Raw genomic sequence first — 27,653 nt, 5'->3', positions numbered from 1 at the left:
TCCCTAGGTTGGGGTCTGTCCTCCTTGACACAGTGTGAATCTTTGCCACCCACCTCTCCTTCTTTTCACATCTCTCCGTATAGTGCTCGCTGGGTTTCCAGGTCTTTTAAGTGCTCCCCTCACCTTAATTTTAGAAAGGTCATTGGGCACTTGGTACCCAGGATTTGGTCCCTATCATGACTGAAAGGCTGTGTGCCCAGTAACAGAGGAAAAGGCCTCAGGGGAGAGCAGAGAGGGCTTGGCAGAACATGACAGCTGTTCACCTATCCATTCATGCTTTCACTCATGCGATCTACATTTACCAAGAACCCAGAGACAGACGTGGTCCTTGCCCTTGTGGATCTCAGAGTCAAGGACTGGCCTCACCAATGAGATAGCCACCAGCCACGTGTGACTGTCAAACCCTTGAAATGTGGCTAGTCTGAGCTGAGATGTGCTGTTAGTGTGACATGCACAATGGATGGCAAAGACTTCATAAGAAAACATAATGTACAATATCTAAGTTTTAATATTGATTACATGTTGAAATGATAAAATCTTTATCATTCACTGTAGCTACTAGAATATGCTGGATTACATCTGTGCCTTGAGTGTTGAGAGGGACTTGGGAGGGTGGAGGTGGGCGGGGATGGTGTGGGCTGGCACAGAATAGCCTGGGTGGCATGGTGGGGAGAGAGGCAGCACGAGGAGGGCTGGGCACGTCCTGGACCACATGCGGGGAGGGCAGAGGGTTCATGCCAGGAACAATGGAAGCGGGTGACGGTAATGAGGGGCAGGCAAACACCAACCATAACCCCTACTTTTCTTAAGCACTCACTATGTCAGGCGCTGTTCTAAGTGTTTTATAGGTACTAAGTCATATAAATGCAGTACTCATGAGGTGGTTACTATTGTCATCATTTCCATTTTATAGATGAAGAAACTGAGGCACAGAGAGGGGGTGTGGCTTGCTTGTCCTGTCACATTTTGCTCTCCCATAGCCAGGAAGTGGTCAAATGAGAATTTGAACCCGCGAGGCCTGATTCCAGAGCGTCAGCGTTGAACATGCTACAGCCCCTCTCTAGGGTCGGGCTGAGGGGTGAGCACCTTGTGGAGAATGGGCACCTCCACAGGTTTGGGGCAGCACAGAGCCCAGTCTAAGGAGACAGGAAGGCTCCTAGGGGCAGGGAGTTTGGGGGAGAAGGGCAGAGACGGATGCTCCCATGACACCTGCTCTGCCAGGTTCTCTGCCCACCCCGTCACAAGCTGTCCCCTCACCCTCTGTGCTCCAGCCACAGGGCCACCGCCTGCACTGTTCCCTCTGCCTTGAACATTCTTAGTTCCATTGGTCCCCTCACCTGCCTCCTTTCCTTCACCATCACTTCCGGTCTCCATAACTAGGTAAACCTCCCAATTATGGGCTCACATGGCACCTGGTACCTCCCCTTCACAGTATTTCTTTCAGATAAAATGTTACATTTATTTATGTGAGCGTTTTATTTTCTGCCTATTCCCTTAAGGAAGGAACTGCATCTATTTTTCCTCACTTTTTATACTCAACACCTAAAATAATTCCTGACCCATAACTGCTATCAATAAATATCCATTGAATACATAATCAAATCTTCCTGCAACATGGGTGTTCTATCCATTGCACACATAAAGAAACTGGCACTCAGCAAGTTTAAGAAACTTGCCCCAGGTCCAAGTCCAGGTAAGAGGGCAGAGGGGAAATTTCCTCCGAGCAGGCTCACTCCAAAACCACTGCCTCTCAGTGGGACTGCAAGGATGTGCTGATGCCCCCAGGATGGGCATCAAAGCCAGAGGCTGCGGGGAGGACTGAGCAATAGGCATGGACCCTTCCCTGGCCAGAGTCATACTGGGACTCACCCATATCTGACAACTTTCACCCTCCTTCCTTTACCCCATGAGGCTCCCACCTTCCAGAGCTCTCCATGTCTGCTGAGCTTTTGCAAACCTTCCTCTTGCACTGCCAACCTGATGAGGTTGCCAGGATTCCAAGTGTTTGACACACGTATGGGCTCATCCTGATGACCATGCTCCAGCTTCCTGAGCTGGACTCTTGTCACCCTTTTCTTTCTTTCTCTTTCTTTCTTTCTTTCTTTCTTTCTTTCTTTCTTTCCTTCTTTCTTTTTTTAAAAAACAGACATTTATTTTTCACAGTTCTAGAGGCTGGAATCCAAGATTAGGGCTGTCACCCTTTTCTAGAGGAACCAATTCCACTGTTGCTGGCTTTTACTGTAATCATTCATTCGTTCAGTAATTGTCAAATGGCCATCATTTCCCTTATACCATACCTCAAGAAGCTCACAGTCTTTTGCGGGAGGGGGTTGCACACACAGGATGAGATTCTAAACACCTCAACCCCATCCTAAAGTGACTCCATTTCAACCCACTTTCTCGAGCCGAGCGATCTGCTTGGTCTTTGTGCAGTTGATTAGGATCAGGGAAAGAGCACCAGAGGAGAAATAGTCTCTTTCCTAACTGTCTAATTGAAGACATGTGCTTCCTGGCCTGTTAAAATACTGAACTCACTCTGTACATGGTTGCTTACAAGCTGCAACAGGCAGGCTGTGCCTCCAAGGCTCAGATCGGAGGCCCAGAGCCCTGACAGATGTCAGCTGTTCAGGAAATTCAGGAGGAAAATGTCTGCAGATGAATTCCATGGCACGTCCCAGAAACCAAAACCAAGGAAGAGTGAAAAAGCTGGGCAGGCTTGAGAGGCTTTTTGTTTTGGGGGGCAAGGGAGTCCTAATGCTTAATGGGGGAAGCTGGGAGAAATGTGTGATCAGAGGCAGGAAAGCTTCAGGGTCGCGGGGGAGGGATGCGGGGAGTGGGGGCGTGGGAGATGGTGGCATATGGTGGACAGTGGGAAACACTGGCGGAAATCTTCCTGTTTTGTTCACTGTAGCATTCCCAGTGCCCAGAAGTGCCTGGGACATACTGGGCGCTCAATCAACCTGTGTTGAATGAACTGAATAAATCTCACACCATGTGTCTTCTGAGATTTTTTGTTGCAGGTGATTTTCATAGGCGCCCAAAAGGAAAATAAAATAAATGAGGTCAGAAAATTCGGCAAACTGACTATTCTATCCGCCACATTAGCATATTAAGTTCTCTGAGACAGAGGTTCTCAAATTTAGCCCATCTGAATCACCTGGAGGGCCTGCTGAAACACAAGCTGTCAGGCCCCACCTCCAGAGTTTCTGTTCAGTGGGTCTGGGGTGGGGCCTGAAAATTTGCATGTCTAGCAAGTTCCTCAACGTCTTAGCTCAGGCTGCTATAACAAAGTACCACAGACCAGCAGTTTAGACAACAGACATTTATTTTCTCACAGTTCTGGAGTCTGAGAAGCCCCAGATCAAGGTTCCTGCAGGTCTGATTGCTGGTGAAGGCCCACTCCCTGGGTTGCAGATGGCTGCCTTCTCCCTGTCTCTCGTGACAGAGAGAAAAGGAGGGGACTCTGGTCTTTCTTCCTCTTCTAATAAGGGCACTAATCCCACCATGGGGGCCCCACCCACCTGACCTCATCGAAACCTAATTATCTCCCAGAGACCTCACCTACAAACATCATCACATTGGGGGTTAGGCCTTCAACATATGCATTTTGAGGGGATACAAACATTCAGTTCATAGCACTAGGTGATGCTGATGCTGCTGGTCCAGGGACCACACTCTGAGAACCACAGTTCTGAGTCACCTTGCAAAAAGAAATCTGTTTTACTGTGTTCAGTAAAACTTTTCCAAAATATTCTTGTCCCTGGAAGCCATTGTTCATGGTACATTTTGCAGGACAGTGTTTTACAAAACCCAGTTGGGAAAGAAGCCTGAAAGGGTCTGCAGAGAACATTTTCCCGAGTGATGGCTAGTGAGGGGCCACATCTCCATTGGCTGGTCCTGTCCCACTTACTCACACCTGCAGGACACAGAGCCCTTGGAATGCACAGTCCCTACTTCACCGAGAGCAGGATTTGTGCTCTAACCTCTGGCTCGCACATCAACTCAGGCAACCCTACCTCTGTGGGGCTTTGCAGAATTTGCCAATTAGCCCAAGCCTGGGCAAGAGAAGCTTTGGCCTGGATGAGAGACTAATTGAAGTGCACTTTTTCACTACATGGAAATGAGGCCCATCAGTAAGCCCTGAAAGTTAAGGGATCTTCCCAGGGTGTCATGCTGGGGGCTGGTGGGAAGGAATAAACCAGCTGGTCCAGTGAGTTGGTTATGTAGGCAAAAATCATAGAATGGTGCCAGAGCATCAGGTAAATCATTGGTGCCTAATAACAGTGTGTCTTCTCTCCCCATGGATGAGTGTAGATCCCGGGTGCTAGAAATTCTTGATTTACACTCTCCAAGTACAAATTACGAGAACAGTTTTTCAGGATGGTTTTGAAGATTTGCCCGAATGTTCCTCAACCAAATTGCAAATGGGGGTGGTCTCTTTGACTCAGATTACCTTTCATGTTTCCCCTGTGCTCCGCTGCCCTGAGTCAGCAGTTGCTTTTTTTAAATTTTTTTTTATTTTAACATCTTTATTGGAGTCTAATTACTTTACAATGGTGTGTTAGCTCCTGCTTTATAACAACGTGAATCATCTATACATATACATATATCCCCATATCTCTTCCCTCTTGCATCTCCCTCCCTCCCACTCTCCCTATCCCACTCCTCTAGGTGGTCACAAAGCACCAAGCTGATCTCCCTGTGCTATGCGGCTGCTTCCCACTAGCTATCTATTTTACATTTGGTAGTGTATATATGTCCATGCCACTCTCTCTTTGTCCCAGCTTACCCTCCCCCCTCCCCGTATCCTCAAGCCCATTCTCTAGTAGGTCTGCATCTTTATTCCCATCTTGCCCTTAGGTTCTTCATGACCATTTTTTTTTCAGATTCCATATATATGTGTTAGCATACGGTATTTGTTTTTCTCTTTCTGACTTCACTCTGTATGACAGACTCTGGGTCCATCCACCTCATTACAAATAACTCAATTTCATTTCTTTTTATGGCTGAGTAATATTCCATTGTATATATGTGCCACATCTTCTTTATCCATTCATCTGTCGATTGCTTTTTGACAGGAGGCCCAGCGGGTGCTTTCTGAGCTGTCATAAACACTTACTGCTGAAAACCCACTGAACTTCTCCCTGCCAGTTCAGAAGTTCAGGCAACCTCCTGGGGAAATCTTAAATATATTTGCAAATAAGAGTGGCATCTTTGCTTTGGCATGTGGTTGATCTTGGCACTTACCAAGACCTCATCTTTCTAATGTTCCAAAACAGTGGCCTGAGGCCAGATGGCCTTGCAAGTCCTCAGTGAGAACCCAGTTTGCATGGTTTCTGACCTCCTGGTTCAATAGCTCTCCATTTCAGGAGCTCTCCAGTTCAGCTTTAACCTACCCTGAAGGAGCTTATGTAGCTTATGTGTCCACTGTCATCTGAATCTAACACTTGATAAGGCTGTTGCAATAAAGAAAAGCTTTCTAGAACACAAGGCACTAAAATAAAATAACACACTCCTTAGCGTGGCGTACAAATTTCTCAGGATCCCAGCCCCACTGCTCTCCACTAGCCTCACTGCTGGCCTCACACATCTGACAGGATGCTGGTTGGAATGTATCCTTCTATCATGCATAGAATTCATCTCTCTTAATTGCTTTATCAAATTTTTCATTTTGCTCTAATCTCATCTCTCTTCCAATTCACTAACTCTTTTGTCAGCTTTCTCGGTTTTTTTTTGTTTGTTTGTTTCAACAACTTTTATTTCTGGCATTTCTCTTTGGTTCTTTTTCAAACCTGCCTTCCCCTAATCCCTTTCCAATTGCTCCATTTTCTCTGGTTCCTGGAACGTGAGTTTTGATGCTTTTTCTCACACACGCAAAGGATTGTTCCCTCATGTTTTTTTTGTTTGTTTGTTTGTTTGCTTTTGCGGTACGCCGGCCTCTCACTGTTGTGGCCTCTCTTGTTGCAGAGCACAGGCTCCGGATGCGCAGGCTCAGCGGCCATGGCTCACGGGCCCAGCCGCTCCGTGGAATGTGGGATCTTTCCAGACCGGGGCACAAACCCATGTCCCCTGCATCGGCAGGCGGACTCTCAACCACTGCGCCACTGGGGAAGCCCCTCCCTCTTTGTTTTATCAGTGTTTACTCTGAGCTCATCTCAGACAGGAATTGTCCTGCTCATGCCCTAGGTTGTGGGCACATGTCTGTCCAGAGGTTTTGAGTATGTCTTTGATAAAGGCCTGAAGACTTCAAGGATGCATTTTTTTTTAATATCTATTTATTTATTTATTTATATTTTTGGCTGCATCAGGTCTTAGTTGCGGCATGCAGGATCTTTCGTTGTGGCTCGAGGGCTCTTTGTTGTGGCACACGGGCTCCTCTATAGTTGTGGCGCACAGGCTCCAGAGCACGTGGTCTCAATAGGTACGGTGCGCAGGCTTAGTTGCCCCACAGCATGTGGGATCCTAATTTCCTGACCAGGGATCCAACCCGCGACCCTTGCATTGGAAGGCGGATTCTTAACCAATGGATACCAGGGAACTCCCAAGGATGCATTTTTATAGTGTCTGAGTTCTGGATTTCCACACCATGTTTACACTTGGAGCCAATGCACATGCTTAGAGCAGGATTGGGGGTGTAACATCTCAGAGGAGACACGTGTCAGAGAGGTTAGCTGGCTTCCTCCCAGCATCCTTAGGTTGATGTCAGTGATTGTCCCAAGACCCAGGCTTCAGACAGTCCCAGGCTTTATGCAGACATGCCAACTCGAGTTTTCTTTGCACAGGGGACCTGAGACATTCCTCATTTTCGTGGGCTTCAAAACCATAGCTGATAGCCTGAGCCTTTCTAACTCTCTTATTTTTGTTTTATTTTGTTATTGTTGTTGTTATAGTTTGTGCAGCATCTCAATGTATTTGGAAAAGGAAAAGAGTTTCCATGTTTCTTCAGGTTGAAAATATGCTCTAAGCATTGGGGGTGCTTTATTTTAGCTCATTTCACACAGTAACCCTACGATGTAGATACTATCATTATCCTCACTGTACAGATGGAGTTGAGGATTAGGAAGCATTACGTATTTTCCCAAAGTCCAGAACATGATTCCCCAGAAAATGCTAAAGCAGATGTGACACCTAACCCGTGACCCCCAGGCTTGACCTGCGTGGACTCCCCTCTCCCTCCTTGGCTGCCCTGCTCACCACACTCTGTAGCTGCCTTCAGCCCCAGGGCAGCCCCTCACTCTGTCTGCCCCTCACTCATGCCAAAGCTTTCCCACCCTTCCACTGCTACATTTGGTCCTCTCCCCCTGCTGAAACGCTTTCCATCTTGCGACAGCCTGTCCCACACACACTTTCTCAGCCTCTCCCCTCTCTAGTACGTATTATAAGTTCTGAGTAGGAGTGAGGGTGAAGAGGTGAGAGTGGACAAGACAAGCATCATCAGAACTTGGCAGTAACTTAGCTGGAGGGAGGAAGTTGAAAGCAATGCCCAGTGTCCTGGCTTGGATGACAGATCGGATGAAGGGAGCATTTGCTGAGGCAGGGAACACAGAGCAGGGAGCAGGCTGGGCTGGAGCACGAGACTGTAGAGCTCAATTGTGGACATGGTGAGTTTGAAGTGCCTGTGGAACATCTAGTGGACCATTCAGGGGCAATGTGACATGTGAGTCCATCGCTCAGAAGATAAGTATCTGCTCAAGATCCTGATTTGGCAGTCTGCATGCAAAGCTGAGCCAGTGGTTGTGTATGGAATGGAAAGAAGAGAGGCCAAGCAGGGAAGCCCCCCATGGGGTTGTGGTTCACGTAACATCCAATAGAAACACCTTGAGATTAGAAACCATGTTCTTTCTTTCCCTGTATTTTCTAATAATTTTCTGCCCAAGACAGAACTGGTCCTCCTGCTTGATTGCAGTGAGGATTAAATAGTACAAGGAAGAGGAAAAGCTGCTTTGACATTGAGAAGCATGTTCCAAGATTGATTGTTGCTATGACGACCATCCTCCTCCAGCCCCCAAACGCCCATAAGTCCTGTTGCCTACAGAAGAAAAGCTGTTCAAGTCCTCGGGCCTCAGTTCCAAGCTATCCTTGCAGCCTCATCTCCCACTCCTCACCTTGCCCAAACCGACGTGACCCCTCCAAGCTCTGTGTCTGTGCCCCTTCCCTCCTCCCAGTGCACTCAGACGCCCGCCCCCTCCACGGCCTCACCCTGGTGCCTTGCACAAATCTGTGGACATGAGTCACAACTGTTACAAGCTTTTCTGTCAATGCTGTGTCTGAACTGGAAGCTCCATGAGGGCAGGTGCCTTCTTTTCTTCAAAAAGCAGGATATGCAGTTAGTAAATGTCTATAGGAGTGAGTGAATGAGTGAATCTCCCTTTGCCCCAAACCTAGTAGCTTCTTTGCCAATTGTAAGGACAGATGAATCAGGGAATAAAAGGTTTCAGCTACATTTTCTGGAATTTTTCCCTGCCATCTATTCCTAATGGAATCTTAACAGTTTTAGCCACCCTAAATGCCACCTTCTCCCAACCAGAAGTCTGGATCCCACAGTGCTTTGCACCTTGTCTGTAAGACTTACCTCAATTCCGATTGCATCTGAGTCTTCTGTGTATCTGATGCCTAACCACCAACACCATGCCCTGCCCCAGATTGAAAATCTTGCAGGCAAAGCATGTATCTGATAAGTGCTGCATCCCAAGCAGCCCTTAGTACCTTCCCTTGCACACTGGTTCATAGGTAAATGTATCTCACATTGAATAACTGCATTCAAATATACCTGATTTGCTAGGAAAACCAACTCAGAACTTCCAGTGTGGCCCTTTCAAGGACATTTGGACCAACCTGTGAGCAGCCTGATCTCCTCCCCTCTCATGGGAGGCTTCCCCAGTCTCCAACTCAACCCTGGAGTACCAGCCTGCTCCCAACTCAGACCTCCTTGGCATTGTCCCTGCCATCCACCCTTTTGGACGGATATCCAGCATTTGTCCCTGGGCCTCGGTCTCTGATTCACTCCCCAGCTAAACAGCAGCTGTCACCAGACACCGTGGGAACACACCTGCAGGTTTCCAGAGGGCAAAGTGTCTTTGGTCCAGCTGAGGGCTTGGGCATTGTCTCTGGGGATGGCATTGGACATGCCTGGTGCCAGCTGGGTTCCCCAGGGATTCATGCACAATCAGGAATGAAAGTTCCTCTCTCCCCCGAGGAAAGGTCACTTTGCCTAATTTCCTCCTTTCATGGTGGAGCCATTGCCTTGACACAGTTATTTTTGCTGCCTCCTGGCTTGATCATTTTTCAATTACAGTTTGTCCCTGCAGAGGGTTAATGAGGGTCTCTTTCTCATCATAGATCCACATTTATGAAACCCTAATTAGGCATTTCCTTTAGCTGCCTTCATAGATTACTTGGTGCAGGAAGTCTGCAGGAGTAAGCCTAGTCTGACTGATAGCCTCTGTTTGGACGCCAAGTTAGGAGCTCACTGGGGAAGCTCCCAATCTTTACTACCTCTAGGTCAGCTCAGGCTGCTCCCCACTCCCAGAAGGCCCTACCTTCTGATCTTGGAAAATATAAATCTTGCCATCTTTTGTGACCCATATTAAAATAAGGTAAAACATATCCGCCTTCCTAACTGCCAGGATTTTCTATTTTTTTAAATACTCAATGTGGTCAAGGTACAACGCATGAGCAGTCTCACACTGTGTAGCAGGAGTATAAATAAGCACAAACTATTGCAAGAAAAAATTGGATGATGTATGTCAAGAGCCTTCAAAAATACCTCCAACGTTTGATCCAGTAATTACCTTCCAGGAATCTCTTCCAAGGATATAATCAGAAATGCAGACAAATATTTATGCAAAAAGAAATTCATTGTGGTATCATTTATAATTGCTGGTACACAAGGAATACCTGAGAATAAGGGAATAATGAAGTATAAAATATAGTATAGTACAATGTAGTGTATCCATATTATACAGCCATCTAAAATGAAGATAGTAAAGGTATTTTAATGCTGATGTTAAGTGAGATAAGCAAACTTTCAAGTTGTATGTACAGTGTGTTCCAAATAGACCTTTCCCAACTCTTGTTTCATGGGATGCTTGTAGGAATGCTATAAATAGAAAAGTTCCATTTTCCCAAAAGGTTGAAAAATTGTTACGGGTGTATACTTTGAGGCTGCTGGGAACCTTGGATAGGCTAATGACATGGGAAATGAAAAAACAAAAACCAAGGCTTCACGGTTTTTTAAGGTGGGACATCATTGTTTTTAGGTGGGACATCACAAGGGCTGCTGTTCATGGAGCACGTTTCAGAAAAGCTGGGAGATGTGGGGATGCCTAGGAGAAATTGTAACGTTGACAGGGATTGCTACTCCTGTTAAGCTACGGACTTATTTTGCTTCCTCCTTGGAACTTTTTTGTATTGTCCTACAAAAATGCTGTAAGTGTTGTGAAAGAAAGCGGTCCAGAGGACCAGCCTCCATCCAGCTTCGGCAGATGCGGAGTGATGTAGAGTCAGCCAGTGCATGGATTCAACATGGCAGCCAGGCCCGAGAGGGAGGCCACTGGAAGAGTGGTAATGGTGGCCTGGGCAGGGGAGCCCCCCAGTGCTGCCTGATTGGCTCTCGTGTTCTGCCTATATTTCAAAGGGCATGAGGTGTGGACAGGGTCACGGCACTGCCATCTGTCTGCTCTCCACCCTGGGACTGGTCAGAAGTTTCCTGATGCCTCAGAGACCATCCCCAGGATGTTCTGACTGGCCATCCGGGATTGCAAACCCCAAGTCCAGCGTGCATTGGGTCTCCTCAGATTAGATGCTTCCTCATTCAGAACTCTCCTTAGTTCCCCACTCTTTCATCACCCTAGACTGTGTCTTCAGATCTTCCTTTGGGCCACACCTACACCCCTAGGTCAGCCTCACCTGGGTCAGAGACCCACCCCAAGATCCCTGCACCCAGCCCAGTGTCTGGTCTCAGGCATCAAGCAGGAGGTGGGTGTAAATAGAGTTAGGACCTCTACTGAGATGTATCAGGTACTGAGCTGTACACTCAGTGAAGTGTAACAGGATTTTGGAGACATCTGCCTGGACCCCTCCTGCTTACCTTCCAAGGGCCCCTAAATATTCATCAGGCTTTATCAGGTTAATAGATTTCAAAAGGAGCAATTTTCTGAGACATGAGACAGAACCGTATAAAAAGAACATTAAGGGGAAAAAAATCTTATTCCAGAATGAAAGGGAAAAGATCATTTAGCATCCCTTTTCGTGTTATCTATTCATGAGAAACAGCACATTTAATCCAGAGCGGGGTGTAGGGAGGACTTTGATGTCCTCACTTGGGGTCACCTTCGTGCAGAACTCATCTGTCTCCGTTGCCACAGATGGCAGGAGCAATGGAGACAAGAGGACGCAGATGAGAGACACTTCCGAGGTGGACTCCACAGGGTACAGAGGGATCTGAGGGACAGGGAGTGGGGAGGAGAGAGAGCCTAATGCAACTTCCAAGACACTTGTTTAGGCGACCGGAGGGAGGGGGCTCCCATCCCCAGCCTTGTCACCTTTTATGCTTCCTATCTCTTTTCCCAAGACGTGCCATATTGGTTTCTATTTTGGATCATGCTGTGGGAGTTGAGTATCTTGAGGTCAGGAATTGTGACTTTATCCTGGCCCCCAATGTCTCTACCCACCCATTAAAGTTAGATTTTTCATTCCCAGGCCTAAGACCAGAAATCATAGGTGCAAAAGTTGTGAGGGGACATGAGTGCAAGAGTGCTGTGCAGTGAGTTCAGCCAGGAGGACCTACTTGTTGTTCTTCTCCAGCTCCCCAGGGACTCTAAGGAAGATAAAACTGAGTCCTCTTGGGAAGACGGTCTGTCTCAGAATTTATTTTGCTTGGGTTGAAGGGAGGGTGAGACTACAACAGCTCCTCAGACAAGCCTTAATCTAGAGACAAAGGAATTGCGGGGGGTGGTTCCTATTCTTCTGAAACGCATTCTTCTTCCTCATCCCATGGTCACTGCTTTCTCCTTGATCCTTCCTAACTCCTAATGTTTCCCTCTTCTCTTTTCTTCTTTCTCTTTCCCTTCCTCTGCCCTTTCTCTATCTTCTTCTTCATTTCTACTTCCAATCTAGCATCTTTCTTTTTATAGCTCCATCCATCCTGGAGCTTAGAAAAACAATTTTAATTTTACTCTTTCTCTATTGAAAAACTAAGAAAAATTTGATACAGAGCAAATGTAAGCAGACACCTCCACCTGTCCACCAAGAACCTGCCAGCCTAGAGAGCTGGTAATTATGTGATCAAGATAATCTGCCGACAGCCAAATGTTTGCCTGATGATTAGCTTCTCAGGTGTTCCTCTATTCCGTGGTTTGCCCCATCACGTTTGATTTGAGTTTCTATAACCTCAGTGCGTATCAACCATTATGTTCATTGGGTTCTTTGCAATACACATTGTTGATCTAAAGGTCTCTTCTCCCTCTTTCATAATTAGAATAAGTCTGTTAGATGTTTCATTGCATATTCAATTTTAAGTGTTGCTTCTCTTTCTTTCCACTAGATTTGTGACAAAGAATGGCATTACTATGTCATCAATGTGGAGTTTCCTGTGGTTACCTTATACATGGATGGAGCAACGTATGAACCATACCTGGTGACCAACGATTGGCCCATTCATCCATCTCACATAGCCATGCAACTTACCGTCGGCGCTTGTTGGCAAGGTAACCCTATGTCCAGACTTTCTTCCTGGTCCATCCGTGTACAGTCCATCAAAGGTACTGACAGAGAAAAGGGCAAAGCAAGTGGTATGAGAATCAGCCAGGAAAATGTTCTACCCCTTACTAATAAAACAAGATTTATAAAAATAAGGATGAATCCAGGCACTACGCTTGTATAATAATAAAGCACTTGAGACCAGATTTTGATTTTAGATAAACATGAGCAATTTCAGGTTGCCTCTGAGTTGCTAATGCCTTTTATTGTTCTGGAACCTTATCCGGTTCCAAACTGGGGCTGTGTAGGAAGAAGGCTGAATGTGGAATCTTATAGCAAAATTGCCAGTTGGCTCTGTTGATTGCTACACAGGTCAGAAGCCAAGGATCTCTCTTTATTCCCAATCAAATTGTCCAAGACCCCAACCCTCTATACCGGGAATTCACAAATATGTGGGACGGAGGGAGCGGGGGATTGCCCATAGGTTCAAGGCCATGAGAGGCCACCCTCAAGTTCTGCTAAGCTCTGAGCCCCTTCCCTGCTCCCCAGGGATGGAGGCTTCTTGTTGCCTTCTCGCTTGAAGGTCTCTGCTCCTTCCTCATTTCTTCTGTTGCTGCCTCTCCTCCAGTCCCTGCACCCAGGCTAATCTCCTCTTTGGAAGCAGGAAAACCAGCACTCTGAGCGTGCAGGTAGCCTTTCTATTCCCCACTCAGATTTGTTGGCATCTTTGTTTTTGCTCCCTTAGCAGCTGGGGTGTTTTGAAGTACCAATGGGAGAGCACAGGGGAAGTAAAATGCTCCCCAAATAAGCAGATTAGCACTTTGAGATGACTCGAACTCGTGTTGATGCATTCTTTGAAAGTTACTAAGATCTGTGACCTTGACCATTTGCCATGGGGGCTTAGGGGAAAGGTGGGTGATGGTATAAGAGTAAGTCTTCAGAGGGCTGGCTCCCTCTAGGGGAGACACAGGCCCCTCTGCACTGGGACTAAGAGTGAGTTCTGGGCAGCCCCATGCAAGAGAAGATGACAAGAAGGGCAAATGGTGCAGCCCTGGGAGCACTAGAGACACAAAATCCGGGAAGGAAACAAAGCAGGAATGAGGCAACAGAAGAGAGTATATTTTTTTTAATTGGAGTATAGTTGATTTACAATGTTGGGTTAGTTTCAGGTGTACAGCAAAGTGATTCAGAGATATATATGTATGTATGTGTATATATATATATATATATATATATATACACACACACACATACATATATATATACATATGTGTATATATACTCTTTTTCAGATTCTTTTCCCTTATAGGTTTTACAAACTATTGGGTATAGTTTCCTGTGCTATACAGTAGGTCCTTGTTGTTTATCTATTTTACATATAGTAGTGTGTATAGGTTAATCCCAACCTCCTAATTTATCCCTCTCCCCACTTTCCCCTTTGGTAACCATAAGTCTGTTTTCTATGCCTGTGAGTCTATTTCTGTTTTGTATATAAGTTCATTTGTATCTTTTCTTTTTAGATTCCATATATAAACGAATCATATGCTATTTGTCTTTCTCTGTCTGGCTTACTTCACTCAGTGTGATAATCTCTAGGTCTATCCATGTTGCTGCAAATGGCATTATTTCATTCTTTTTTATGCCTGAGTGAGAGAGTGTGTTTTTGAGCAGAAGTCACCTACATGAAGTCTGACGTACATCACATGATAGTAGAAAGCTTCTCAAACATTTCAGTAGAGTGTGATAGGAGCTTCCTCAGTATTGCAGAATTCCCCAGGATAACAGGAAAGGAAGACTGTGTCATCTGGCAAGAGTCCATGAAACTAATTAGTATAGCAAGGCACTGATTTAGAGGTTGCACAGGAATCATTAGTCACTAAACACAGCTGTGCTAGAGCGATGGCCCTCTTGTGTGGCTCAGTGCCCCAGCTGGACACCACCAGTCAGCCCGTGGATATTTTGGAACATAGCTTGGATGCTGCCCATAGATAAGGGGGCCCCAGTCATGTCCTCACCATGAACCTTACCACTACTCTTCCCTAGAGGCCCTCAGGGACCACATCTGGATCCCTGTCACCCCAGCCTGCAATGGAAACCTGCCCCAAGCTCTAACAAGGCCAGTTGAAACCACTTTCTCCCAGTTACATGCCAACTGGTTAGACCAGCCCCACAAAAATAAAGTGATTTTATAAAGAATTAAGATGATCTCTTTGGATCAGTTAGAATAGGCTAAGTTGTGCTGTAGTGACAATCAAGCCCCACATGCCATGGAGCAACTAAGCCTGTGCACCACAACTACTGAGCCTGGGCATAGAGCCCGTGTGCTACAACTACTGAGCCCATGTGCCACAACTACTGAAGCCCACATGCCTAGAGCCTGTGCTCCACAACAAGAGAAGCCACTGCAATGAGAAGCCCGCACACCACAACAAAGAGTAGCCCTCGCTTTCCACAACTAGAGAAAGCCTGCATGCAGCAATGAAGACCCAATGCAGCCAAAATAAATAAATAAATAAAGATTTAAAAAAATGCTTTAAAAGAGTGTGGGAGAAAGAACGGTCACTAGGGTGTTTGAGTATTTCTGTCCTCTTCCCAGATAGATGCTAGGACCACTCTTCCTTGGAGTAAAGTGTGGCCATATGACTTGCTTTGGCCAATTAAATGTGAGTGGAAGTGCCTTATGTCATTTCCTGGAGGAAACTTTAAGAGCCACTGTTGCAAGGAGGCCCTTTATGTACATGGATGTTTACAGTCCTCTGAGAAAGCACTAGTAAGTCCCTACTTGTGGGGATAAGATAAAAAAACTGAGGGTCTGAGAGGTGAGGTTGCTTACCCAAGGTCACCCCGTCAGATTTGCCCAACCTCAACTCTTCAAAGACTGTTCTCCTTCCACTGTGGCTTGCTGCCACTGTTGCTGATTGGTCATTTTGTTTATGTGATTATGTGTTTGGGAAAATGCAGGAACTGATGTGTATTGATACAAATGCTGTAAACCCTTTACTTTCTGAGATATCTGACAACTCTGGAATCAAAACGCCACAGAAACTCTGTATTCCCTTTGCTATCTCTTGCTGTATACTCCTTCAACTGACCCTCTACAGAACAAGAAAAAAGAGTTTAGGCTTAGGAGTCATAAAAAATTTGAGTTTGAGTCAAATTCCAGCCCTGCCACTTACTAGCTGTGTGGACACAGCAGAATCCCTAACTTCCTTGAACTCCTACTTTCTCATCTATTTTTTTTTTTAATCTAGAGTAATACCTACTCCTTATTACAAGGATTAGGTGATGGGTCCATGGAGTGTGTTTGGCATGTTTCAGTTGAATGAATGTGTAAATTTGAAAACATCTGCTGGTTGCCTCGTCCACCTCCTTCTCTGCGCCTTGCACCTAAACCCAATATGGCAGATTGTCTGCAAGACCTTGGTACACTCTGGCCTCTGTGATGCCATCTTCCCCGTGGCTCCCTGCATGCACTGACCTTCTCCCCTTCCCCAGGATTAATGCTCACACTCAGACCCTGCCCTCCCAGGTCCATCTATAGGTGAGAAAAAAGGTCACTGAGGCTGGAGAAGAGTCAGTCAGAAGACAAGTGCTGGAAGATGCGGCTAATGGTATAGGAGAGAACCTGGTCATCCAGGCTTCTGGGCATGGAGGAGATCTGAGTATCTTCTCTGAGGGGAATGATAATCTATTGGTGAATTTTCAGCATAGGAGAAAACTCCTTTAAAATCTTTATAATTGGGCTTTATTGGATGAGAAAGCGTTCTTTAGGAAGATAAAGACGGCAACAGCATATAGCATGGCAGAGAAGCTTGACGTCAGCATGCCCAGGGTGCCCTACCACTGGAACATGCAATGGACCAGAATGAGTTGAGAGGAGGCTGAGGTGAGGAGTTGAGACCAGACCATAGGACGCCATCTTGCCTTGTTAGGAGCTTGGATCCTCTTTTTGTCTTGGAAGGAGACATCAAAAGGTCTTTCAATAGGACATGGCACTGTGAGGTTGATGGCCTATAATGCAGTCTTTATCTCGGCATGTTTCTAAACCTTCCAAAGTCCACTTATATACACGCTATAAGCCTGCTGTGTGAACGAACCCCTTCGGGCCTGTAATCGTGGGGAGTTTTTCAAGTACTTTTGAGGTTGGCAAGGGAACTGGTTCCCATTTGTGAAATTTCCAATCGGGGTTTAACAATGAGGATAGAAAATAACGTGCTAGCAGCTGCCTGCTCCCGGGAACTGGCTCAGCACTGAGGGTGGGCAGTGTTCTGCAGCCCCCATTAGCCTACTGTGCCCTGTTCGTGAATTGGAAAGCCAAAGTAATTGGTGGAACTTTATTTTCATTGGTATTTTTTCCAGTAATTAAAAAAAAAATGGAGACTTCATTTACACGTAAGAAATGTTGCCAGTACGGCCTAGAACAGGCAGCATATTTTAATTCTTGAGAAGGGCTTTTGAAGTCAGGATGGACCTCGCCTTTCAAAAAAGTCCTCCTTCCTCTGCGTGACCGCTGCAGGCCACCTGACCATCACCTCTGTGCTCCGTGACAGTGTTCTGGGGATGGAATCAGACCCTCTCTCCTGGCCGAGATCAGTCTGATCAGGCAGAAACGGCTGCCTTTGGACAAATACCAGGTCCCTGTCTCTCTCTGGGTCACGCCATTGGAGAAGATCATTTAAAAGACAAATTAATTTGTCCTTTTCCTTAGAGTCCCTACTCATTCTTTTTTTTTTTTTTTTTTTTTTTTTTTTTTGCGGTACGCGGGCCTCTCACTGTTGTGGCCTCTCCCGTTGCGGAGCACAGGCTCCAGACGCGCAGGCTCAGCGGCCATGTCTCACGGGCCCAGCCGCTCCATGGCATGTGGGATCTTCCCGGAACCGGGCACGAACCCGCGTCCCCTGCATCGGCAGGTGGACTCTCAACCACTGCACCACCAGGGAAGCCCCCTACTCATCCATTTTTAACAGCAAAAATTCAAGTTCTACCCATATATGGTAAAAACTGACTGTATAATCACATCTGATTTGTGCCTGGACCTCTACACTGGGCCCAACCAACCAGGGCCTGTAACTCAGCTGTCGTGGGGTTGAATCGAGAAGGCTGCCGATGTGCCAGACCATGGCCTTAGGGAGTCCCCGGGGTTTCAGAGAGATGCCTCAGCAGGTGACACCCCAGGGCACCTCTCCCCCAACATGACAACCAGAGAAGCTCTGTTTTATCGATATCAGGGCAAGAGTTCTGTTAATGAAATGGCTGCACATGTTTGAAGAAACATAGTTCTAGACATGCACCCCAGTAAGTACCACCCTGCCCTCTGCCTGAGCCTCATCTGCTCTTGGGGGAGCTCATCACAGACTTCTCTGCTTGTGGCTCTGTCCCCAGAGACCACTTCATCCCTGCCTCTGCTGGGGCCTCTCCTCCAGTGCTCTCTGGACCTTGACCTTCCTAGAGTGTCTAACTTTGCCTGTTCCTGACGGTGGCACCCCTCTGGCCTGGGATGAGGAGGGCTTTCTACCCTAGCTCCTGGTCTGGCTGAGTCCTACCCCCGACTTAACAAATAAAGCAGCGGGAGATAAGGAAGGGGATGGTCCTAAAAATTAGAACCTGTTAAGGGACAGACAGAAAACCCCCATTGTGGCTTTGGGGAGGAGTCAAGGCACAGAATAGGAATGGCCAAAAAAGGAATAAAAAGGCAGAAATAACCCTGAGGGTTGCAGTCATCAATAGTATCTGTTCCTCAGACAAAGAGGAATTAGAGCCACATGTGGACCTGAGATCTGCTGTACATTTTCAGGTCATTTTTTTTTTTTTTTTTTTTTGCCAGACACTAAAAGTAGTGCAGAGACTTGGAATACATGCCGTCACTTAATAAGCTTGGCCTAATTTAATACAAATTCTCTTAATAAAGTCTGTGTTGAAATTATTCTGCATCCCTGGGGGTCTCTGCTGCTGGGAGAAAGAGGCATGTACTGGCAGAGCCCGCCTTACATTCAAGTGGCATTTCCCGAGGGGTTCATGAAGCTCGGTCCCACAGTTTCCTCAAGGAAGCCAAGGTCCAGTTTGGGAAACTGCGTAAACCATCCCCACAGCACCACATTCAAGAGTCACAATGCACACTTGCTTATTCAAAGCTCTCAAAAGCCCACCAAGAAACCAATCAGTTTGACATTACTTAACCTATGTTTCTCAATCGTATTCCACTATGGAACTCACTCTTTGTGGAACAGTGTTCTTGGAGCACTGTTTGGGAAACATCTCATTGGAGTTATTAGAGCAGATCTCCACCCGCTACTAGGGCATGAGTTTGCAGAAAGTAAGGACTATCTGCTCTCACAGATTCTCCTCCCCTTCTCTTTCCTCCTACTTCATGTCCTGGAGAAGGTCAATAATTAGTGTTTATTGAATTATACCCTTTTTTTGTGTGTGGTATGCGGGCCTCTCGGTGTTGTGGCCTCTCCTGTTGCGGAGCACAGGCTCCGGACGCGCAGGCTCAGCAGCCAGGGCTCACGGGCCCAGCCACTCCACGGCATGTGGGATCTTCCCGGACCGGGGCATGAACCCGTGTCCCCTGCATCAGCAGGCAGACTCTCAACCACTGCGTCACCAGGGAAGCCCTACCCCATTTTTGAGTTTGTTTTGACAAAGGCATATGGTTCATGGTCTGACACACAGGGATGACTAAGAAGGTGTCTCTTTGCATTGTCTGTATTAAAAAATCAAGAAAAGGTGATTCTAGGACCTGGAGTTCATTTGACAGGAGGGTATATTGGTTTAAAGACAACACAGATGAAATCAGCTGTAAAATTCAGGCATTCATGTGTGGAAACACAGTATAACTGAGTTACAATTTTAACGTTGAATTTTATTCTGAAAGTTATATTAATTAGAAAATTTGGCAAGGGTCTTAGAGTAAAAACAGTGTCATTTTAACTTCTCTGAGAGGCACACCAGAGTGGGGAGAAAAAAACAAGAGAAGGCTACTGAGGAAAGAGACAGAAAACTCACGTGACATCATCTCATTTCAGAGTTCCTTGGTTCTTGCTGTCACCAGAACTAGTGGCCAATTTTGAGCTCCTGCACTGTGCTCAGCTCTGGCTTATCTCTCTATGGTGTGGGTGTGATTATCATCCCCATTTTGCAGATGAGGAAACTAAGACTTAGAGAACATAAGGACCTTGGGAAAGGTCACCTAGAGCCTGGATTTGCACCCAGATCTGTGCCACCCAGAGCCCTCACCCTTAATTATGCTGCTACACCACCTCTGCTTCTAGGGACATGTAAAGTCAGATGGTGTTTCACAGCCAAGTAAGGAAGACCAGAGGATTCTGGAATCTGGGGTCAAACCATTTACCCAAACTCCCTGGGCATTTTTCCCACAGATCAGACAAAATCAAGGTGAGGCCAAAGATAACCACTGGCCCATCGGGCATTATGGTTTAATGGGAGGGTTGAGTCTGGAATCAGAAGAGAATTCCAGACCCTCACTACTGCTGCGTACTTGCTCTGAGTCTTTGAGGACTGTGTCTTGCCTCTGTGGTCCGGGACAGTGGAGGGGCCATCCTTGGTGATATATGAGGGCCCTTCTAAGTCCATCAACTTAGGTCCCCAACCCCAGAGTAATGACTTTTGTGGTCATCCCATAAGTCATATGTTTCACACTTAGAACATGCCATGTAAATGTCTGCTGGAAAGGCTGGCGGGAGGGAGACATAAAATCCAAAGGATAGAGAAAGCCTGCTGAGAATGTGTCATGGCCAGCCCTGATGGCAGAGCGTCCCTGTCCACAAGTCCCTGCAACTACAGTTCAACCCCCGGGGTTGCACGGACAGTTTTAAAAGCTGCAAGCTTATGGGGGTCTATTACACACTTCACTTAGTCTTTGCGTTCCGTGTGTGTCTCCATCACTGAAATGAGGAAATGAGAGAAAGCAAGATTTCAGATGGTCTCACCATTTGCATTGCTCAAAATTGATATCCAACCATCCATGAAATTGTGTTCATTGAGGAGTGTCCCCATCAACAAACCACGCACAGAGCAGCCTCCAACTCAAGCAAGAGGGAACATGGCCCCTACTACTTTCCACGGGTTTCTCAGACTAAATAGCTGTGGGAATAACAGCAGGGAAAGAAAAAAAAAAAAAAAAGACCAGCAGCATCCGCATACACTTTGCAAGGGGAAGAGACTTCACACGACAGGGAAGTATCTTCGCACGACACAGATCTTTCACTCAGAGGAAGGTGAACATGACTGATTCTAAAGCCACATGAACAGTGGATGGGCTCACTTCTCAGTGGAAGGAAAGCTGAGGGGGAATTCAGTCCCAGTGCAAACTCCGACCCAGAACAACACAGGTGACGTTAAGTCACGCTTGCCAAATACTATTATTTTTCAGGACAACTGTGTTTCCCAGCAAACTTGACACAAATCACTGGGAGTTGCTGCTGAAATCATTCAGTGTCTACAGAACCCAGTGTCATTGGACATTCTCCCCCAGCCCTGTGTCAGTCCCAACCTGTCCCCATCTTTCTGAAGCACCCCAATTATGACATCCTCCGAGAAATGTTGCTTGCACTCTCCCGGCCATAGGTATTGTATGGAGTGGAGGTCAAAGGCTTGGGAGCAAGCAAGACCTGAGTTTGAATCAGAATTTCACTAACTTCTGCCCGTAGGGCATTAGGCCATTTACCTAGCTTTGAAAACATCATCCGTAAAAGGAGTTGTATGTTTAGCAGGTAAGAATCTGGATTCACAAAAAGAAAAGTAGTTTTTCCATATCCGTCTTAGTTTCATCTCAAGCCCCTCTTCTATCTGAGTGGAGGAGATTTAACCTTGGCAAATTTGGAATTCTCCCATTTCCTTAGGGTGCCCGCTGCTTTCAGGGGGCCGTATTGTATAAGGCGCTAGGGCGTCAAGGGGCCTCCAGTCATCATCTTTCCATGCAGGTATCCACTGCAATAGTGCCCATCTCTTTGGTCCTCAGTCATTAATGGTCCTTTAGGGCCATCAGTGCTCTCTGTATTCCCTTGCCTTACTTAGGGGCACAGAAATACCTCGGCTGCTTCTCATGCCCTCTGTGAAACCATCCATGGTCCATCTGTCCAGATGTGCCAGGCTGGCTTTCCCTCCCAATATCACACACCCCTTCCAGGGCTCAGCCCAGGTGGTGGGCCTCAGGTGCCGTCACTCTGCATCTCTTTCATCTTATCCCCCCACCCCTTCCCTGCCACCCGCCAGTCTGGGGTATCATTTCCTAGACTAGGGGAAGGCAGATTTTCTTCCTCTATTTTTCCCCAGATGTTGAAGATACCCACATCTTCCCCACCCTCCTAAAGGTTTAGGATTCTGCAAATGAAAATGAGGAAGAGATTCAGCTTCAAGCCCCATCTTCTCTTCCCCCGTCACAACCCTCCCTGCGGCAATGATCACAAGGCAGAGGTGCATTTAAGTGGAGGGTAAGATGGGAGAAATCAGAAGAAGAGAGGCATATTCTTATTCACTTGATGAATATTTCTTCATAATGGCCCAGAAGGCCAGGTTTGATTTTGGAATTCTTTTATTAAAAATTGTGGCTTCAGAAAAAAATAAAGAAGAGAGGCTATGATCTCAAAAGTACTATCCTGCCACTTAAGCATTAAATAAAATAGTATATAAAAGAATTTGCCATGTTTTAGGGACCTCATACTAAATCATGGATGTTATTTTTTTTCCCCTCTGATCTGTTGGACACATTGTCTAAATCACATGTTTGGAAATTAATCATGCACTGCCTTAGAACATCTGCTGTACTGGAAATTTACTCATATTTTTATTTTACTTTTCCAGTATCTATTCTCCCAACTAAATGTGAGCTCCTAGGGAACACGGTCCCATCTTATAATCAACTGAATCAAACAGAAGGCTAGGCAAAGAAAACACTTTAAAAATGTGTGCAGATCTAACCTCAGGAATCCAAAATTGTGTTTGCAAATATTTAGAGAAGGTTCTTTGTATTAGAAATCAGGTTATTTTCTTAAAATAATTCACGAGCATGTGTATGTCTAAATGTTAGCAGAGGAGCCATGTGGTGTGTGCAGACACCCTAGATATTAAATAGAAAGTGATTTTTCAATGTATCCATTATTTTTTTTAAATCCTACATCACAACCACCTCTGAGTGCAAATATATTTCCAATTTTTGCTGGTCTCCTATTGCAAAATGCTAACAGAATTGCTTTCCTGGAGCTGCATCACTAATAAATAGAGTGCATCACAGATCTGGTATTCTTGAGTCAAAAATAGGAAATATGGATGTTTTGCTGAACGAAAATACTGTGTAGGAAGATGTCTTGGCATCCAGGAGAGTCACAGAGTGTGGTCTTTAAGGATGGAGCTGCTGAGTGAGAAGTTGAGGGGGCCTGGATGGCAGACCACAGTGGCTCTCTCCAAGTCGCATTCTAGCCTGGGCTGCCCAGTACCACTAAGATGCCCAGCTAGTCCTGATCACAGATGGATATACTCACTCTCTAGAGCCCACATTTCACCAATTCCTGCTAATGTGCCCTTGGCTACTTTCTCCTGTAACCCCAAGTTTCCTCTGTAAATATAGAATAAGTACCTACCGGAGGAATCCAGCTCCCTAACTTCAGACTATACTACAAAGCTACAGTAATCAGGACAGTATGGTACTGGCACAAAAACAGAAATGTAAATCAATGGAACAGGATAGAAAGCCCAGAGATAAACCCACACACATATGGTCACCTTATCTTTGACAAAGGAAGCAAGGATATACAATGGAGAAAAGACAGCCTCTTCATAAGTAGTGCTCGGAAAACTGGACAGCTACATGTAAAAGAATGAAATCAGAACACTTCCTAACACCATACACAAAAATAAACTCAAAATGGATTAAAGACCTAAATGTAAAGTCAGACACTATAAAACTCTTAGAGGAAAACACAGGCAGAACACTCTGGGACATAAATCACAGCAAGATACTTTTTGACCCACCTCCTAGAGAAATGGAAATAAAAACAAAAATAAACAAATGGGATCTAATGAAACTTCAAAGCTTTTGCACAGCAAAGGAAACCATAAACAAGACGAAAAGACAACCCTCAGAATGGGAGAAAATATTTGCAAATGAAGCAACTGACAAGGATTAATCTCCAAAATATACAAGCAGCTCATGCAGCTCAATATCAAAAAAACCAAACAACCCAATCCAAAAATGGGCAGAAGACCTAAATAGACAGTTCTCCAAAGAAGATATACAGACTGCCAACAAACACATGAAAGGATGCTCAACATCACTAATCATTAGAGAAATGCAAATCAAAACTACAATGGGGTATCACCTCACACCGGTCAGAACAGCCATCATCAAAAAGTCTACAAACAATAAATGCTGGAGAGGGTGGGGAGAAAAGGGAACCCTCTTGCACTGTTGGTGGGAATGTAAATTGATACAGCCACTATAGAGAACAGTATGGAGGTTCCTTAAAAAACTAAAAATAGAACTACCATACGACCCAGCAATCCCACTACTGGGCATATACCCTGAGCAAACCATAATTCAAAAAGAGTCATGTACCAATATGTTCATTGCAGCTGTATTTACAATAGCCAGGACACGGAAGCAACCTAAGTGTCCATCAACACATAAATGGATAAAGAAGATGTGGCACATATATACAATGGAATATTACTCAGCCATAAAAGAAACAAAATTGAGTTATTTGTAGTGAGGTGGATGGACCTAGAGTCTGTTATACAGAGTGAAGTAAGTCAGAAAGAGAAAAACAAATACCGTATGCTAACGCATATATATGGAATCTAAAAAACAAACAAAAAAATGGTCATGAAGAACCTAGGGGCAGGACAGGAATAAAGACACAGACCTAGTAGAGAATTGGCTTGAGGATACAGGGAGGGGGAAGGGTAAGCTGGGACAAAGTGAGAGAGTGACATGGACATATATACACTACCAAATGTAAAATAGATAGCTAGTGGGAAGCAGCTGCATAGCACAGGGAGATCAGCTCAGTGCTTTGTGTCCAACTAGAGGGGTGGGATAGGGAGGGTGGGAGGGAGGTGCAAGAGGGAGAGGATATGGGGATATATGTATACATATAGCTGATTCACTTTGTTATACAGCAGAAACTAACACAACATTATAAAGCAATTATACTTCAGTAAAGATGTAAAAGATAAATAAATAAATAAAAAAGAATAAGTACCTACGTCCCAAGAGTTTGATGAAGATTCAACAGCATTGGGCACATAGTTCATGCCAGTAATTGAAAGTTGTTGTTGGATCTGCTGCTCCAAGTGGGGGACAAGGCGGGGAAGGGATGACCACCTGGATGCCTTGGAGAGTGGCAGCTCTACCATTCAAACCCAGGCTCACACCCTTCTTCCTGCAGATCAACAGAAGTGTTCCTTTACTAGGGCAGGGACATGCTAATGGCTGTGAGGAGCGCCGTGTCCATGAGGGCTTCGAGGCCCTAAATCCAAAGACTCCACATTGGCTCCCCCATATCCAAAGCCATGGCCACCTCAGGTCATCCCTGAAAGCCAAATCTGTGGACTGATCACTTCAACAGAGGCTTCTTTCATTTCCAATGTGAAGATGCTCTGGGTGTCAAGTAACAATGGTCTGAGTTAAAGCAGCTTAAGCTGTAAAGATGGATGATTGGCTGCCACAGCTGAGGACACCCCGTGGTAAAGCAGTGAGGAGGTCTGCTCAGGGTTCGCTCAGCCTGCTCTGCTGTCCTGGCTCCGCCCCCTCCAGGAATTGCCTTGGTTGTCCCTGGTCTGCTTGCAGGATGGCTGCGGCCGCTCTCAGCCTTCTGTCTTCACATAATGATCTCCAGGGAAAGAGAGCAAGAGTAGGTTCCAGAAGCTTTCTAGAGAGAAGATGGAAGCTCTTTTCCCAGAGGCTGCCAGTCAATCTCTCCGCTCATCTCACTGGCTTAAATTTGGTCTTATGATTATCCCTAGACCAACTCCTATGGCTTTTTGGATGCCAGATGCTGACTGGCTTCATCTTGGTACGAGGGGTCCCAAGTATATGCCTCATTTTGTCCCTGGAGCAATGGAGACGGAATAACCTGATTACCTTTGACTAAACAGAGTCCATCCCTGGAACTCAAGTCAACCCCCCAAACCTCAGGGCTGCCATTGCAAGAGGACAGGAGTGAGATGGATGCTGGAGAGGCACCACAGGTCTACACTTCTGCTGGACCATCTTCTTCAATTCAGCAAACAATTATGAAGTGTCTGCTGTGTGCAAGGCAGGGTGCAAGATGTTTGATGACACAGGGACAGGGGCCCATGTTACTGAGAGGGATAAATGAGCCAACTTGTGCAAAGTGCCTGGGGCAGCCCTCAGCCCCTAATACCTGTTCAGTATTGTCTTCATTACAATGAACCCTGCATGAGTACTCCCTGCCATCCAGGAGACAGACTTAAACAATAAATTCTAGCAGCGTATGGAGAAGGGCAAGAGTAAGCCTGTGGGTGGTATAAAGGAGAGAGCTGACTCAAGGAGTATGCAGAAGCCTGGCCTCAAGAAGTGTATAGCCCACTGGTTCTTAACCTTGACTTCATGTTTGATTCACCTGAAAGAGACAGACGGAGGAATGGACAGAGAAGATGTGGTATATATACAGAGTGGAATATTACTCAGCCATCAAAATGAAATAATGACATTTTGCAGGAACGTGAGTGGACCTAGAGATGATCACACTAAGTGAAGTAAGTCAGACAGAGAAAGAAATATCATATTATAAAATCACTTATGTGTGGAATCTAAAAAAAATAGATACAAATGAACTTATTTACAAAACAGAAAGAGATTCACAGACATAGAAAACAAACTTATGGTTACCAAAGGGGAAAGAACAGGGCTGAGGGATAAATAGAAGGTTGGGATTAACATATGCACACTACTATACAGAAAATAGATAACCGACAAGGACCTACTATACAGCACAGGGAACTATACTATAGTCAATATTTTGTAATAACTTATGGGGGAAAGAACCTGTGCCATATAACTGAAACTAACACAACGTTGTAAATCAACTATACTTCAATTTAAAAAAAAAAAACTCCCCACACCAGTTAGGTCACAATCTCTAGGGGTGGGACCCCTCACCAGGGTCAGTTTATCTTTTTAAATATCCCCAGGTGATTAAAATGTGTAGTGGAAGTCAAGAACCACCCCTTATAGGCTATTGAAGACATAAAGCACACATACATTAACTAACAATGCTGAGCTGTGAGGGTGCATTAAAATGAACTATTGTGTTCCAGACTCAGAGCAGGGAGAGGGCAAGGTAAGCAGGGGGCTTAAGGGGCCTTGAAGAACCAGTGGGATCTGCCTGATCTGAGCAGTCTGGAGGTGGTATCTCAGTGTGAGAGGAACGGGTGTGAGCAAATGTATGTGTGCAACCCTAGAAGGTGTATCAGTCTGGACCCAGTCAGGAGAGAGAAACCACACAGTAATTTCAACAAGGAAATATAAAAAATTATTAACTATAACAGCGTGTTAGAATAATGAAGGATTAGCTGCTAAGCAGAGAGACCTCTGAAGGCTATAGGAATGCAGATATCAGGACACCCACCCTCCCCAGGGCTGAGAAAGAGCACCCTGTGGAGAACCCTCTGCCACCCAGGCAGAGGTCCAGACTTTGCTGACACAGCGTGGCTCACTGAAAGGCAGAGAAATCGCTGTGGTGTTACTCTGAAAGAACCTTCCAGGAACCTGCCCTCCAGATGCTGGGGAAAGCTGTACACAGGGAGGTTTCTCATGGAGCACACTGATGGGGACCACTGCTGAGACAGCGCAGGAGAACCAGGAAACAAAACCCAGCCATGTCCCCTACAAGCACGTGGAGGCTCAGAGAGGCAATAGAACCTCCTCAGGGAATTAGCAGAGCTGGATTTCCACCCAGATCCATCTCTCCTGT

At 45.8% G+C, this 27,653-nt stretch overlaps 1 protein-coding gene across 1 annotated transcript in view; it reads left to right on the top strand.

Moving 5' to 3' along the window:
* The window catches only part of CLSTN2 (calsyntenin 2), a 628,388-nt gene that overhangs the window by 576,986 nt on the left and 23,749 nt on the right, over positions 1-27,653 (top strand). Inside the window, exon 9 of the mRNA XM_081235450.1 lies at positions 12,545-12,707. Coding sequence (XP_081091576.1) covers positions 12,545-12,707 — 163 coding nt within the window. The remainder of the gene's footprint in view (positions 1-12,544; positions 12,708-27,653) is intronic.

Source organism: Mesoplodon bidens, assembly GCF_964165515.1.
Source record: "Mesoplodon bidens genome assembly, chromosome: 5".
NCBI lineage: Eukaryota > Metazoa > Chordata > Mammalia > Artiodactyla > Ziphiidae > Mesoplodon > Mesoplodon bidens.
The sequence above is the reverse complement of the archived record's forward strand: the minus strand, read 5'-3'. Positions and strand labels throughout refer to the sequence as shown.